At 36.6% G+C, this 17,640-nt stretch overlaps 2 protein-coding genes across 4 annotated transcripts in view; both read right to left on the bottom strand.

Moving 5' to 3' along the window:
* The window catches only part of LOC107696797 (testicular haploid expressed gene protein-like), a 10,183-nt gene extending 3,235 nt beyond the window's left edge, over positions 1 to 6,948 (bottom strand). The window contains exons 1-4 of the mRNA XM_016497300.1: positions 6,887 to 6,948; positions 5,276 to 5,337; positions 5,118 to 5,190; positions 3,406 to 3,461 (exon numbers count right to left, since the gene is read on the bottom strand). Of these exons, the coding sequence (XP_016352786.1) occupies positions 3,406 to 3,461; positions 5,118 to 5,190; positions 5,276 to 5,337; positions 6,887 to 6,948 (253 nt within the window). The remainder of the gene's footprint in view (positions 1 to 3,405; positions 3,462 to 5,117; positions 5,191 to 5,275; positions 5,338 to 6,886) is intronic.
* Positions 6,949 to 15,892: 8,944 nt separating this feature from the next.
* shda (Src homology 2 domain containing transforming protein D, a) overlaps positions 15,893 to 17,640 on the bottom strand; it is an 11,053-nt gene continuing 9,305 nt past the window's right edge. For all 3 annotated transcript variants that reach the window (XM_016497303.1, XM_016497305.1, XM_016497304.1), the window contains exon 8: positions 15,893 to 16,727. In XM_016497303.1, coding sequence (XP_016352789.1) covers positions 16,541 to 16,727 — 187 coding nt within the window. In that variant the 3' untranslated portion in view covers positions 15,893 to 16,540. The remainder of the gene's footprint in view (positions 16,728 to 17,640) is intronic.

Here is a 17,640-nt window from a genome sequence, read left to right as displayed (position 1 = left end):
TTACACTTCCAATACAATTTTCCGAAAGATGGTTTTGGTCATTTAAGGTAGTTGTTATCACGCTGATATATGTTCTATTGTTCGTTTTTGTGATAAGTTTAATTTTAGCTAGTAATTTGATGCTATAAAAATGGGGCGTGTCGTTATGGTTGATTGGGTCTGCGCGAGTTTGGGCGGGAGTTTGATACCGCGGCTCCACCTCACGACACTACTGCGCAGACTCTGGCTCCAAACAAATCTCTACTGCGCAGACTCTGGCTCCAAATGACGTCATTTACTCAAGATGGCAGCGGCCATACTGAGATTAATGTTAACAACATCAGCATTGGTGACTATGAGTATAGTGTGTATTAGCGTGTAGATTTCAATTTCTGCACCGTCTAATCTAATTGTCATACTCTTCCAATTTAATTTTAAGAAATTCTTTTATCCCAAAAAGCAAATTATGCTCCTTTCGAACTGGTTTTCTTTAAAATACAAATCTTTGTAATCACAGGCTATCTGTAATCAGAAGCACATTTATAACTGGAATATAAATTTAATTTCATTCACTTTCAAAAACACATAATCCTTTATGGATTGCAATCCGGCATCAAAATGATACATTTAATTATTCTGGCTGCTGTGAGAAAAGGCTATAAACGATCGGCCACCTGCAGGATCCTCACATGCGATAGATAGCCTAGTAGCCAGGACAACTTCTTTATGTTTACAGACGTGACGTAATGACGCAGTGCCATGCTCGAATTTCCCGTGAAAACCTACCTGTACCACTCAAATTAGAAAACATTATTATAAGCTAACCGTTGTGAATTGGGCTAAAGTAAGGCGATATATTTGAACACTGGCTGGTTATGTACTTGCTCAAATATTGATTTCAGATCATTTTTAACCAAATAAAGTTACGGACTGCAGCTTTAACTATAGATCTCAAAAATATTCAAAAATGATTTTAACGCCTCATATTATAGGATAACCTTTTTTTCTTCAAACCGTTTAAACTTATGTAGTGGTGTAAAAAAAAAAAAAGTCTTTGCCCCCATCTAAATTTTTCATGTTGTCAGATTGTGAGTTGTAGCAGTATTTAGACACTTGGTGGTAAAAGGTATTAGTGGGAGTTTTCATTGTCTTTGGTGTTCAAGGTTTCAATTACATAATCTTTGAGTGTAAAAAGACTCCAAATGTCACTGAGGTGAAGCAGTTCTGCTAAGACAAGTGGGAACTTCCTCCACAGATGCAAGAAACACTCATGTGTAACTACAGGAAGTGTTTATAGATGCTGAGGGGGAAATCACTTTTTCACACTTCTTGATAAGAAGAAGGTCCTTTGTGGAACCTTTGCTGTTTTAAAATAGCTTGTATGCTTTAGTTTAGATCACAGACACAATGACGTAAACTGAAGCATATTACTTATTTTCTGCATCCTTGCAGAACTGCCTCAGCTTTTGATATTTGTAGGCATTTTAACACCTGAAGATTGCATGATTGAAACCTTGAAAGCCAAAAAAAAAAAAAAAAAGTGTAGTGTCCACCAGACTTTAAATACTACCACACCAAAGTATAATTTGACAAAAATAAAATGTAAAATATGTGCATAAACTCAGAAATTAAGATTCTTTACAATGTATTGGTTTCTGGGTTCTTTAGGCTCTTTATAAAGCCTACGGTATCATATTTGATGCACCAGTTTTTTAATGCCTCTAAATCAGGGATGGGGTCTTAATTGTTTAGATTTTTATAATGCATTAGCTTTTTGTCGATCCACTGGTTCACATTTAAAAATATGTAGCAAAAATAGCAGATGGGCTTTTTGAAAAAGCAAATTCGTTCTCCGCCAGCAGCTTTCACTTTCGGAACTGTGCATATAGTGGTTTCCCCGTAACCGCAGTACACAAAGCTAACATGCAGCACTCAAGTTTATTCAGTGAAATCGTAGCCTTTTGAAGTTTAATCGTCATATTAATAATCCATATAACAATTATTTTCTTTCCGTCCCCAAAGACCTCTTATAATTTAGACTTTTTGTACTATTTAAGAGTTTGCATGGCCTTAAATGTAAACAATTTAACTGAAGAAGTTTTAAGGACCCGCGGAAACCCTAATAAGAACATAGTCCAGTGCAAACATTTCTGTCATGCATTTGGCAAAAAGCTTTTGTTGACTATGAATTTTACCTTTGAAATTTGAGGCAAGTGCAACTCTGGCGTCCCCGTTGTTTGTGAGCAGTGGTGTGAAGGCGATTTAAATAAAATACAGATTTCCAAACATATCCACTTGAACTTGGTCAAAAGATAATCTGTTTACCATCTTGACTTGAAAATACTGTTTTCATGGTCAGTTTTTCATTTATTATTTGCTAATGTTAATGAATGTTTACATTAGAGTGCACGTCCTACTACGCTGAAATTAATAGGGGAGTGGCTGGAAACCTCTCCTGGTTGGAGATAGTATTAACATCATAAACTGAAAGCAATCTTTACGTGACTTGCTTTTCAAATGTTTTAAAATGGATCATCCGAGTCTAATATGATCCAGTGGGCCGTACTAAAAGACACTGCGGGCCGCCAGTTGCCCATCCCTGCTCTAAATGATCAACAATCAAAATTTTGCTGCACACAATTTACTACATGCCTTCTGTCATCGATTGATATTTCACACTTTTTAGCAAGTAAAAGGCCTTTTAGTATAGTTGTAAAAATATCCAGCTTCAGGTAATGGTTCATGAGTCTTTTTGTTGGGAAATTTTTATACATTTTATAAAGTAAACTTGAACTTAAACTTAAATCATGTTAAAATGTGAGTGTCAGTTATGACCATCAGGCTTTTGATGAACGTTTATTTGTTAATCTATCATCATTGTATAGCACTGCATTGTTTTGCCCCCACAATAAAAAATACAGAGCTTTAATCATAAAACTATAGGCATTTGAATATCATCTTACTAAGGAATATTATTGGGAGATATAGAGTGACAACTGATATTTATAGGCATTTTATGTAAGTAGCTATCAGGATTTCATCTTACTTTTTGGCATATAAATATCAGCAACTGAACCAAATAGCATAATTTTGCTCAGTTTGGGTCCCTGAATTAAACTGAGGTGTGTTATATTCCTCCTTGAATTTGAGCTCCGTTTTCTCACTATATCATACTATATGAGCCATAAAAGCCTGGTGTATCAAATATGATACTCTACAAAAAAACGCATGTATTTTTTAAATATATTTTGTCTGAAAGTTCAATATACTGTTCCATTTAAAATATATGTATATAGTTTTCTTACTATTTTTCACACGTCAGGCATTACAGGGTTAAAGAACCAGTGAAGAACTTTTATTAGGTGTGCAAGATGGATCACAAACTAATTTCGGCATTGCAAGATGTAGTGCATTTACTTACAGTGGCCAGCAGAGTGCAATCGGGCTGCCATCCATCAGCTGGCATACGAGGCAGTGCGCTGCTACACTAACCATCCACTCCGTCCGGTGACCTTCTGTATGGACAGACATATGAGCTGTGTTCAGAATAGCACACTGCCATAATGCTATTTCTGCAGCACACTGTGCATAGGATGCAAAATCTCTGTATGCAAAAAAAAAAAAAATCCCTGGAAACCTACTGCAATTGCCAAATGTGCTATGTAGGATCAGAGCACACTATTCAGAATGCAAGGCAGTGCACTTACCCGTGAAAAAATGTGGGTTGTTGCATTGTGTTTTCTGCTTCATGTTATTTTTCCACAAAAAAAAAAAGTATATGCAGTAAAGTAGTATACTGTAGTTTGACTATGATCATGAGTTATTTGCTTTCAGCTTCTTTCCTTACTTCAAATTAACTAGATGACACCTGAGAGAGCTGGATTCATATTTTCATATTAACTAATTACAGATGCCATCATCAGTGAAAAGCACAGCCAGTTAAAGCCCTATGATGAGCTTTGAGACTGAGTTTAGTGTATGAATGGAACCATGAGGACATTAGGACTGGAAGAGCCGTTATTGCATGACGACGTCAGTTGTTGTGCTGCTGCATGATTCTCTAAACAGATACTGAACTTATGAGATGTGCATCATGAGACACTGTGGAAGGGAAATTACTGTTTGTGTCTTTTAACGAAGATAAAATGGAATGAATATGAGTTTAACTCTCATCGTCTATTGCATATTCACATTAATGAAGGCTGAGGTGTGTAAACTGGCTATAAAAACTCGATATACATGTACAGTACTGCATGGAGCTCGTATTCCTTTGAAGGAATGGTTTCATCTGTTCATGGGAACAGATTTGGAGAAATGTAACATTTCATCACTTCCTCACCAATGGATGCTCTGCAGTGAATGGGTGCCGTCAGAATGAGAGTCCAAACAGCTGATAAAAACATCACAATAATCCACAAGTAATCCACACCACTCCAGTCCATCGATTAAAGTCTTGTGAAGAGAAAAGCTGCATGTAAGAAACAAATTCATGATTAAGGCGTTTTAACGTTAATACTATTTCTGTAATATTACGCTTCCTCCAGTGAAAAAGTCCATCTCCTGTTGTCCTCACACATCAAAATCCACACACATATTTGTTTAGAACCGATTTGGTTTGTTTTGGCTTGTAAAAGGTGCTTGATCTGTGCATATTTCTCTTCTGATTCAGACGAGATGACTTCAATATTATCGATAGAGGACTCATATTTTAGCCGGAAACAACGGTTGGAATTCAAAAACATCTTAATGATGGATTTTTTTTTTTACAAACATGCATCTTATCACTTCTCAAGATGTTAATTGATGGACTGGACTGGTGTGGATTACTTGTGGATTATTGTGATGTTTTTATCAGCTGTTTGGACTCTCATTCTGACGGCACCCATTCACTGCAGAGCATCCATTGGTGAGCAAGTGATGGAATGTGAAAGTGAATGTGATACATTTCTCCAAATCTGTTCTGATGAAGAAACAAACTCATCTACATCTTGGATGGCCTGAGGGGGAGTACATTTTCAGCAAATTTTCATTTTTGAGTCAACTATTCCTTTATACTATTTTTATACTATTCCTTTATAACTATTCTTCCGAACTGTAGCTTTATAGTAAGTAGTTTTAATGGAAATCACATTAGTCACCTGTTAGTCACTACATCAAAGAAACGGCTTGATTGTTTGCTCTGGGCGAGCTGCTCCCATCGAAGTGTCAGTTCTGTGGAGACAATTTCAATACATGACCAAAGATTATGATATAACATTTCCACAAAGGCACTCAGTAAATGAAGTGATTCTCATACCAAAGGCTGTAGTGGTGATCTTTGACCTGGTTGGTAGTTCATCAAGCCAGCATACTGAGTGCCTATAATTATAAAAAAAAATAATAAAAAAAAGTAATTATTGCATCAATGCACAAAGAAAAATGGGTGGTTTGGACACACATAACTGCTGTATTTCATCATAAATATACAAAAGTATTGTTTGGGTCAGTGTTACTGCCCGGAAATGTGGCAGACACGAGCTTGGATGATTCACTAAAGGATGCCCAAGTTATCTGCTGTTTGAATGAGTCAAAGAGCCCCCTTGTGGGCAGATATACCAGTTCATTTAAAAAAACTAGGTCAAACACTAACAGAGGTTTTGACCATGTGTGAGAGAATGGCAGTCTTTATTCTCCTGGGAAACAGCAGTTCAGTTTTCATATTTCACATGGAATATTTCGATTTCGCAAAAGCACAAAACACACACACAACATGCAAAACATCATACATATCTTGCACTTCTTTCAAAACTGTTTTGGTATTTTTGTGTAATAACACTAGTACACACAGACATAAAATAATTAGCCACATACACACCAAACTACACACAGATGTGAAAAATGTAAAACTACTCTTGTGTGTCTTTTGCTTCAGAGTGCAGTGGAGTGCACAGGAGTTGTCATAGCACTCGCACATGCATGCATATGCACATATACACTATACAGTATGTATGTACAATTGATGAATTTTACACAGTTATGCAACTGAACTGAATCAATACTGAACTGACTTGAGCTGTGTAATGACGCTATTGACTTGTTAGAGCTGCTTTACAGAATTTGAATTTGATACTATTGTGAAGCTGCTGTGAAACAATCTATATTGTATAAAGTGCTTTAGAAATAAAGTTGACTTTCTGACTTGACTTGTATGCACACACACACACACACACACACACACACACACACAGTATATAATCATATATGTACTGTATATACACTAAACAGAAATGCAAGGGGGTAAAAATTATTTCTTTCTCAAAGCACTGAGTTTTGATTTCTAACTAAATAAATTATGTATAAGTGTTTTCACACATGATCACTGGCTGTAGGTAATCAGTAAATGAATGTGGCATTGAAATGGCAGTGCTTCCCAAATGAAACAAAAGAGCGTTTAGTTTTGAATGATGTGTGTAATGTAGAAAACTGTTTTTAGAGTTTAGCAAAAAGTTTGTTTTACAATAGTAAACTGAGTTTAGAGCAGGTAACGTGCTTGTAGTTTTGCAGATTTGGTCTAAAGATGAGGTATATGAATGAATGGCTTCACTGAGTGGGCCTGTGCTTGTAGTTTTGCAGACTTGGTCTAAAGATTAGGTATATGAGTGAATGGTTTCACTAAAGAGTACCCTCACCTCAAGTAGTACCACTTTTAGTGTCTAAGCAATTTTTAAAAATATAAAAAAAAAACGAAATTTTGTTTATTGTTTGGAACATCCTTTTTTGAATACATTTAATTAGATTTCTTAAGTAAAAGTATGTCATTGGATAAATTGGCATCAGGATATAAATATAGGGTCATATATATATATATATATATATACAGTATATATGATACACCCCTTTGCGTTGATAATGTACCGCAGTGACCCACCTGTCAGGGAACTTGAGCAGGTTTGTTTTGGGCTGCGCGAGCTGCTCTGTCCGTGTAGGCATCACTGCTCATTAAACACAACAGTTTCCTGGAGCCTAGTGTGTTTAGAACACAAACTTGTGCTTTAAAGAGTATAAATAGATGAAAACATTCTGAATGTATCTGCATAAACAAGTAATCAAAGAAGACATTATATAAGAGTGAATGTTGCAAATAGCCTATGAATCCCACGCACTCATTAATTATTTACTAAAGAACTATAAAACAGCACAGTTCAGACAACAAAAACGCAAGCAAGTCTTTTTTTTTTCTTTTTTTTTTTAAATAACTTTTATACCGTTTTTGTTTTGTTAGTTAAAGGTTGTAGACAGTGTTCGAACTATACCGTGGACTTTGGGGGAGCCCACTTGTTTTTTGTTTATAACGGGGCGGGGGTTCGTGCGCTTGCGCGTGCCTCAAAAGAGGGCTTACAATGACTTACAAAGATACATAACAGCTACAAGTGTATGCACTACTTGACAGCCATGCAGACCAATTTGATGCAGTGTGCGGCGTATGGTCTGAGCACTGACAGGCTCGTCGTCAGGCTACAGAAGAATATCATAATTCCTCTGTTCAATTAGGCCTAAGACATCGAGAGTCACGCAGACCTATAACAACCCAGCCACAACACATAACAACACATAATTGCGAATAACATGCCTTACCTTAACACAGAATCGACCACAGAGTCCAGCGTTTATATTTTTTCTACGAATCTTTAAGTTAACATGTACTAAACATGAGTGGAATTTGCACCGCAGCACCCCCACACCTTGATGCTCATGACAAGAATAACATGTATAGTTATCTTCATTGAAGTGAATTAGGTTTAAATCGCCGTCATGCATGAATGAATGATATTTTTGCAATTTTACACATAATAATCCACGATGATCACATTACACAAAACTGAAATTGCACGTCAAAATAACACATTGTCAATATTTTTTGAGACCCCACAAAATTTCGCAAATCACGTTTGCAGGGGAGCCCATGTCTTATTAAGGGGAGCCGAGCTCCCCCTAGCTCCCCCGTAGTTCGCACCCTGGTTTTAGATAATCAGAAGCTTCCTCAACTCACCGATCCAAGCGTCAGGTGCGCTGCGGCGCGTTACGTGTCACCATAGCAACAGTTCACCTGAGTGCGCTCTAATTAACCAGATCGTCATCTAAAGCATGTCAAATAGTCTTCCTGTTTGTAAACATGCCGTGCACTACATATGCAGACTTTTAAAGTCATTTTCATTAAGAGTCGAATAAATGTGGTTTAAAGGAGCATGATGCATAGACATAAAGCTTAAAAGTGAACAAAAATAAAAAATATATAAACCTTGTCCTGGAAACGCAAGTCAGCTATTTAGTTACAATCGATCTTAATTATAATATAAATGTATTATATATTCAAATAAATTCAATTCATTGCATGAAATAAACACTTTGAGGTGTAGCTAATTCTGCTCATGTGGAGAAAAGCACCAAATAAATAACATGTGAAACACTGTCAGACCCCGGAGGGCCCCAGCCTGTGAAAGACTCCAACAGGCAGCAGCAGCAGATGGGAGCCGGAGCTGTAGGCTTGCATAATGACCACCAAAGTCAAATGTCAGACTGATAACTGAGCACAAGAGAGGGTTAACCATGAGGACAATGCTGGAGATTAGAAAAAACGATTCACCAACGAATAACCCCATCAGCAGCTGTTGTGCTGCTTTCATTCAGATCCCATGATCTCACTGGGGGGTTTGTTATATATAGATGTATCATACTCGCTTCTGATCGGCCAAATGCAGTGTAGCCTATAATGTTTGTACAATGACCTCTAAACTGGTAACCAATCTCCTACACTGCTCTCTTTTCACATAGTAAAATAATTCCAATTTCTATCAGTACTTCATGTCTATTTATCATCGCTTGTGCTTTAATGTGTAAACAGATAAAACATTCTGAATGTATATGTATAAACAAGTAATTAAAGCAAACATTATATAAGAGTGATTGTTATGCAAATATGAATTCCATGCACTTATTAACCATTTACTGCTGTTTTACTATAAAACAGCAACAGAAGCCAACATATAAATAAGTTCACACAACAAAAAAGCAAGCAAGGACTCAAGAATCCTACAGCAATAAATGGTTCTTAAATTAAAGAGGTTTCTTTGCTGAATCATACTGTCATGATATAATTATCACATTATAATAAAGGCATAGATATAATTTGTTAGACATAAGTCATTAAGCTAGTTAAACCCTGCTGAATCTTGAAGAACAGGTGAATATCACAGAAAGGCTCTTGAGAACTATACTGTCACTGCAGGGCAAAACCTTGAACATCAGTGTGTTTGAACATGCTCAAGTATGCTAGATGAGCACAAATCACCATACATGCAGACACAGGTTACCACAGTATTTGTATTGCCCAATAATTCAATACCAAGGTGAAATATTACATTTTTTTCTAGATGTAAAATTCACAAACGCATTAAGAAAATACTGCAAAACATCAGTTCACCCCGTGTTTACATAGACATTTGTAATGTCTTCTTAGAGTTTTGGTTCAAGCATATAATGAATTTAATGAGTTTAAGCTATACTGGGTAGCTTTTGTCCCTCTAGCTGTTGAAGCATAAAACTACATGTACACGCACAGGTAAATGATAAAAAGCATGCAGTTTCCCGGGAAATCCGTCCTGACAACTCTAAAATATGAATAAGTATTATAGGGTTACCAAAGTGACTCAGGGTAAGGCAAAAACACGGTTTGGAAGATAATAACATACTCCCTCAATATGTACATTTTGTTATTTTTAACCCAAAGAAGTTACATAGTGTAGCTTTAAAATGAAGGCTTGATCATTAAATATACAGATATACACATTAAATATATGAAGATGCTTACCTGTACAAAAAAACCCCAAAAAAAACCTGATTTAAGGTGTTGTTCCTATATGTAGCCTACAAATATTGTGGGTCGTGTTTAAAACTTTGGGTTAGGACTAGGAGTTTAGGAATGATGTCAAATAATACATACAATACTGATGCTTGTCTTAAAGGAATAGTTCAACCCAGAATGAAACTTTTCTGAAAATTTACTCACCCTCAGGCCATCCAAGACATGAATTGATGTAATGGAGTTGTGTGGATTATTGTGATGTTTTTATCAGCTGTTTGGACTCTCATTCTGACGGCACCCATTCACTGCAGAGGATCCATTGGTGAGCAAGTGATGTAATGCTACATTTCTCCAAATCTGTTCCACTTAAGAAACACATTCAAATGCACCTTGGATAGCTGAGGGTGAGTACATTTTCATCAAACTTTTTTTTTGGGGACTATTCCTTTAAGAAACACCACTAATAATCTATTACAGTACTTATGTTACCATGTTTATATGTTAGTAATTTTGCAGGAAGTTTAACTTGTCCACACCCTTCATTTGCCCTTCTCTGCTTTCTGAAACGTGAAGGTCTTGTTTGATCAGACCAAAGGGAGGCTGGAGTCCAGGATCACTGTTGCCGTGGTGACCAAGGTGGTTTCCTGGTGGTTGTTCAGGAATTTTCTTTGACCCGACACTGATGAGATGTTCCTGCTTCAGCGAACAGTGCACCTACACACACTGCACACAAATGAACAATTACAGGCAAAAACACAATCAGAAAGCAAACAAAAAACAACTCAATCTCAACCCTAAATTTGTCTTCCACGTGCACATGCAAAAAAAAAAAAAAAGGCGTAATGTCAGACATTTTAATATAAACATTACATTCATTTTTAAGAGAAAGAGTTTATGTTTGGTTATGTGACTGTGACCATGTCTTTTACATTTTTCACCATTTTAATTACTTTTTTCCTTTGCTATTTCTATAATTATAATTATAACAGCAATTAAGAATTTAAGAAAATTAAATAATAATTATTTAAAAAATTATAGCAAAATTCTGTTATAAGAGTTTAGCATGTCACATAACTACCCAAATGTAAACACCATTATCAATATTAATATTATAATAAACAGTCTATTTCATCTTGACACTCATAACCTTAACTACACATTAATGCACCAACGCATTCCAACAATAACACAATGCAAGGATGCAGGACAGTCGGTTATTTACAGTGTGACTCACTCAGGACAATGTTGGCACTTGTTTCCTCAGGATAACATGTTAGAATGCAAAGAGACAACGTTTAAATATTCCTGAGATGCCTGGGCAAAGACGCAAGGAGAACTGAGAGAAAATGAAAGACAGCCAAGACAATGAGTTTATCCAGAAGTATGCAACCTGCATGCTACCATCTATTCAGAAACATTTTTAAGCCAATCAATCACCCTGAGTCATAAATGCCATGTGTCTATCAGTCTATACTAGATAGAAAAACATATATAAGTCTAGTTAAAAGCCAAAAATGGTCATTGGTAAAACATCTACTGCAGTGTAAATCACAAAAAGGTAACTGGGTGTTACCCAGTAAATCGATGAGTCATATATAATGTAAAAACCCATAATTATAACACAAAAAATTGACTTGTCACTATCTTATAATTTCACTTTTCTATTAGCATGTCATCATTTTGACTATTTCAACTTGTGCGATAATTATTTTTTTGTCAATTTTCATAATCATCTCAATTTTGACTGTCAATTTCAACTTCTCATGACTTAATGTGTCACAATTGACTTTTTATCTCATATATGACTTGCACTAATAAAAGTTGAAATTATGACAGGCTGCAATTGGAAGTCAGAATGATGACATACTAATAAAAAATGTAAATTGTGATGTCACATTTATGGTCAGTACTGAATTATGTCATAATTATGACTTTTTTATCCATTTGTATTTCTCTTAAAAATTTTGATTTAGTATCTCTTAATTTTTATCTCATAATTATGATTCTCCAATAAGCTGGTTTGCATGCACAGACATTTAAAGGTAACTATCACCCCTTTTGAGAACTGGAGATTCGTTACTGCCACAGTAACACAAGAACACATATCAAATATACACAACAGACCCTCAAGATCCTGGCCAAACATTTGCATACGTAAGAGAAGGTTTCAGGCCTTAGGCTTGTGTTTTGAAGCAAACACCAGTAATTGTTGCTTTAGAAAAAGGCACAAACAAAAAATGGGAGCAAAGTCACACAGCTGGTTGTTCTCATCTGCGACAGTGTGATATGCGAGACGTTTCAGATGGGACTTTGTCTTGACAGCATATATCAGCTGTGTTGAGTCTGATTCCCAGTAACACACACGCACACATACCCAGAAGCATTAGCGCTCAGAGTCAACAACAGAGTGTGTATAAGCTCGGTCACATGGAGGAGGTCTGACCTATTTTTTTTTTTTTTTACAGTGTGTTGCATGAATGCTTTATGAGGAGGAATCCTTTTTTCTGCTGAGAGACACGGATAAGCCTTTAGCCCAGTAACGTCCCATCCAATCAGGATCCAACCGTACAGATGACAATTCAACACACACACACTTTATTTTTAGAAAACAACTCCTAATTTATTCCAAAGAAAAGCTTGAAAACAGCATATAGAAAAAACAAAAACACACTAAAATTAGTCATCATAAACAATAGCTACCGTGTGGATCTCTAAAGCAATAGAAACCTTGTGTAGAAGTCTAAACGCAGTAGTGTTTGTGTGTGTTCAGAGGTCGTGCAAGTAAACCGATCCCAAAACCACATTCATTTGAAAGCTTTTTACTATAACATTCACTAAACAACAGAAGCTTGTGCTTTTTTTAAGAGGAAAATGCTTGAGTTTCATCTTCATTTACAAACACACGGATGCGGGTCGTGCAAGTAAACCGATCCCAAAACCACATTCATTTGAAAGCTTTTTACTATAACATTCACTAAACAACAGAAGATTGTGTTTTTTTTAAGAGGAAAATGCTTGAGTTTCATCTTCATTTACAAACACACGGATGCGCCTTATGATTATAGTAGGGGTGGAACGATACATGTATTCGTACCGAACCGTCAACGAATACAGGCAATTCACCCCCAATCCAGAAGGGGGCGCCCGCAGCAATGCAACGCTGTTTGATAACCGGCCGCCAGCAGAAGAACAGCGAATGCCATGAGTTGCGCACTTGAAAACAAAGCCCACTAGACAGTGACCATGTGCTGATTCTGAACAGTGTCGCCAGACGTACGATAATTATCGTATTTGTATGATAATTTTGACCTCTGTACGATGTACGATCAATAATTAAAAAAATCCCATAATGTACGATAATTTCAGAATTTTGTGACTCTTCAAATGATGGTAGTTGTAATCATAGGGTTTCTATAGGCTACTCATCCACGAAATCGTCTCATTACAGAGACTATAAATGCGCTCGTGCACACCTCAAGGCGGGCGTACACGGTGCGATTCTGAAGGTCGGAACGTCGTGAGCTCTGGCACATGTCACGATTGAGTTTATCCGAAAATCGTACGGAGGCAGTCACACACGACACGAATTTACTACGATTTTACAAACTCTGACGTAAGCATTACGTTTTGCGCCATTCATAAAAATATGGATTCTGAGGACGAAATAGTTTTCTTTGTGGCAGGCGGCTTGTGACGTCCAAAAAAAAAACGAAGACAAAGTAGCCTACATGGCAAAGAGAGTGGCTGAAAAGCAACCCGCCTTCAGTGTGTGTTAAGGATTCAGGAGGGTGCCCTGCTTTTAAGCCAACGAGCACTATCTTGCGGTCCATGACGACAATAACCCCCTCAACATCTGGCAACACGCAGGCTTCCGATGACAGAGGCTCACAGGTGGAGAGGAGTTGTGCACTTGAAGACAAAGCCCACTAGACAGTGACCATGTGCTGATTCTGAATGCGTCTCTCACAGACAAAGGAGTATACTTTAAAGGCTTGTGCACTCAACTGTTTGCGAAATGGAGCTTCGTTCTTGTATCCTACCTCTCTCATTCGGCACAAATCCAAATATTCCATAATATTTCCATATTTGCGATGTAACGTATCTGAATGCTAAACTATTATTTATTATGTAAATTATAAGCTTTGTACTTCAGTCGCGTTCACCGTGTTTAGTTCACTGTATTTTATTTTTTAATACACGAGTTTCACAATTTGAGTTGAATTACTGAAATGAACTTTTCCACGACATTCTAATTTATTGAGATGCACCTATAAGTGACCTTATTTCAAATATCACATAAACCCAGATTAACTCAGAAGAGATGATTCACATAAGGTTTCTCATGGAGGTTTAAGTATTGCAAAGAAATCCTCAGAAACGAGCCGGCAGCACTAAGCGGTATCTGGTAGAGTGAAATGATGGGTAGCACAGTAATGACCGCTTCCTGTCATGCTACAAGACCGGAGCACTGAAGCGAATGAAAGTGCAGCTTTAGATGGTCAGAGGACATCACTTCCTGTTTTCGTCATCCTCAGCACCCCGAGATTCTGGGAGCAGAACAAATCTTTGTGTTTGCAGATGGCCATCTGGACAAGCGAAAGTCACATTCGGAACATTCCAGCGTCGTATTTTCACTTCCTTACCGCTAAACCATGATTCATCGCTTCTAGTTAGTGACAAAAGGAAGTTAAGGGCTGGCTTCCTGTTCCTAAAGAGAAGCCCTCATTTTTGCTTACAGTCACTCAAGATGAAAATTCAGTCATTATTCACTCATGCGCATGTCATTCCAAACCAGCGTAATTTTATATAGTGGAACACAAAAAGAGAAATGAGTAGAACAGAACTAAATTTACAATACAAGGAAAGTGGATGGTGACCATTGCCATAAAGCTCTAAAAAGGACAAAAAGATATAAACAATAACATGGAAGCCGATTTCTGCCACATAAGAAAAAATAAATGATGTAAATCATAACTGACATAAAAATGCATAACTATGACGTCAAAATTAACAGTTATTAGGTTAAAAAAAACAATTAAAAAACTGAATTATAATCATAATTAAGGTTTTATCTCTTAATTTCAACTTTTTTTAGTATGTAGTTTATGCACATTTGTTCAAAACAGCCTGGCAGATTGTTCACAAGATGTAGGCAAAAGTTTGTATTGTATACAGGAAGGATGCGCGTTCTTATCATTCTTCTGTTGCGCTGCTTGTGTATTTCTCTTCAAAGCACCAACTTAAAATGCCTATTTTGGTTTGATTGCTTGTGTCACATGAGAAAATAAATAATTTTGCCTTACTGATGCAGTAGCCTATTTAATGCGGGTGCGGTTCAGGTCGCGGTCTTTATGTCAAACGGGTCGGGTACAGAATTAAATTGGTGCTGGCTGCTGTCGGATAACGGGTCGGGTGTTCTGTTGTGTACTGCGGATGCAGGTTTACCTAACAGGACCCGTGCAGGACTCTGCTTTAAACTGCTTTGCGTCTCTCCGTCAGATAACCTCATGTGCATGATAAGCCATTTACGGGTATTTCCCGGTAGTTCCCTAAACCGACACACATCAATTTATTTTGATTTTTTATTTTATTTTTTTTTCAGTTTACGAAAACGTTTTTTTGAAATATCGAAATATCGGAAATGTGTTTAAAAATCATATCACCGTTATTGAAAAAAATTATATTGCGATACATATTGATATTGAATTATTGTCCAGCCCTATCTGCAACATAGCGAAACATTTAAATATGGCAGCTAAAATGTGTTAATAATAATTCACATAAAAAGTGGAATTGTGAGGTAAGAGGTGTAAATTATGACATTTGACAAATATTTGATAATTCATAATTGACAAAAAAAGAACTAAATTTCAGCTTTTAATTAATGTCATAGTTTTGACTGTCCGATTTTTTATTTTATTTATTTACTTTTTATCTTAACAGTTTGACTTTGTCATACTTTTGAGTTTTTACCTCATAATTATGACTTTGTATGCCAATTTCGACTTTTTATAAACAAAAATGTATTTAAATTGTGGAAACAAATGAGAATTGAGAGCTGCAACACTGCATTTTTTTTCCTTCACACAAATCTATTGTGTGGCTTTAGAAGACTTATATGGACTAAATTTATGGTGATTTTGTCCTTTTTAGAGCATAACAGCCATGATCAGCATCCACTTTCATTAACATCATTCAAAATATCTTCTTTTGTGTTTTACAGGTTTGGAATGACATGAGAATGAGCAAATGATGACAACTGTCATTTCAGGTGAATCACTTTTTAAAGCAAGAAATCCTACAGAGGATGGGATTTGTACTGTACATAATTGCTTTTTAGTATTTAGCAAAATCTTTATAAATACTTTGGTCGGGCTACATTTTATCTTCAAATGTTAAAACTATCATTTGAAGAGTTTGGAGCAGAGAAAGTAATAATATTACAGTTCCCAGTGTGATGCGAAGACACTTTAGAGTTCAGTGGTGTGTAAAATATTCTTCACACATGTGCAGCACATCAATACAGTTTCTGTACAGGCCAACGGCGTTTTCATTCACACGCCTGAAAAATCTAATTCCCACTCCAAACACAAATCAAACTCTCAAAGAGCCTGCGATATGTGATTGAAAATGAAGCACTATAGTAGCCGTCTGAGTGAGGCCCTGAGTGTGTACGTGTGTGAGCACATGGTAAGTGTGTGTGCGTGTGTGTGTGTGGTCTCAGAGCGTCTGCACTAGCACCGGGAACAGCAGGGACAGGTGTTCGGCTCCGCGGATGGGCAGTTTGTTCGTGGTGTAGTAATGAATGACTTCAGGGATGGAGCCAAATGGAGGACTGTTCTCTCCCAGGATGAACTTCCCATCCCGAGACTGCGAGAACTTCATGTGCATGAACCCGTGACAGCTCCTGCAGAGAGACAGAGGGGGGAGAGAGAAAGTCTTTGGGTTTGCATATGGCTTTGTAAGGCTGACCTGGAACAGTAGAAATGTGTCAGTCGGTAGAGACTGCGCTATACTGTTTATACAACAGTAGGTAAGGCTGCTGTATATTATAAATAGGTAAAACAGTGTTGTTACTGTTAACTAAAACTATTAAAAATCATTTTCGTTCAATGAAATAAAGCTAAAATAAATAAATGTTACATGAAAATGCGTTTCAAAAAGTTTAACCCTGTAAAGCCTACTGTTTCATATTTGATATGCAAATTTCTAAGCCCTCTGAATGATCACCATAATTGAAACTTTGCTGTTGTACACAATCTGCTACATGCATTCTGTCGTCTGATTGATAGTTGATACTTTTTTAGCAAGCAAAAGGCCTTTTAGTATAATTGTACAAACATCCAACTTCAGCTCGTGTTTCATGTGTCTTAAACTGATCATCAAACTAAGCATATAAATGTCATCTTAAGACATTATTGGGAGGTACAGAGAGACAAATGATATTTATATGCATTTTATGTCAGTAGTCTGTTATACTGTTATAAAGATTTCATTTATATTCATTACAGGATATCAGAACTTTTTGGCCATATAAATATCCGAATCTGCACCAAATTGCATATTTTTGCTCCATATTTTTGAGTTTGAGCTCCATATTCTCTCTATAGGGTCATTCTGTGTCAACTCAACCAGAGGTCCCCGGCTCAAAAAGTTTTGATTTTGCTAATATTTTTTCTGAAGAAAGATAAACACATATAGTGATGAAAGCCAAAATATTAAATGTCATGGATGAATATTTACGGAGTAATCCACTGTTTTGTAGAGAGTAGGTCTGTTAGTAAAATCTGTTGACTTTAGCAATCTTTGTTGCATTGTGT

This window comes from Sinocyclocheilus anshuiensis, unplaced genomic scaffold (assembly GCF_001515605.1).
Source record: "Sinocyclocheilus anshuiensis isolate Anshui unplaced genomic scaffold, SAMN03320099.WGS_v1.1 scaffold1368, whole genome shotgun sequence".
Taxonomy (NCBI): domain Eukaryota; kingdom Metazoa; phylum Chordata; class Actinopteri; order Cypriniformes; family Cyprinidae; genus Sinocyclocheilus; species Sinocyclocheilus anshuiensis.
This window is presented reverse-complemented; position numbering and strand designations above follow the sequence as displayed.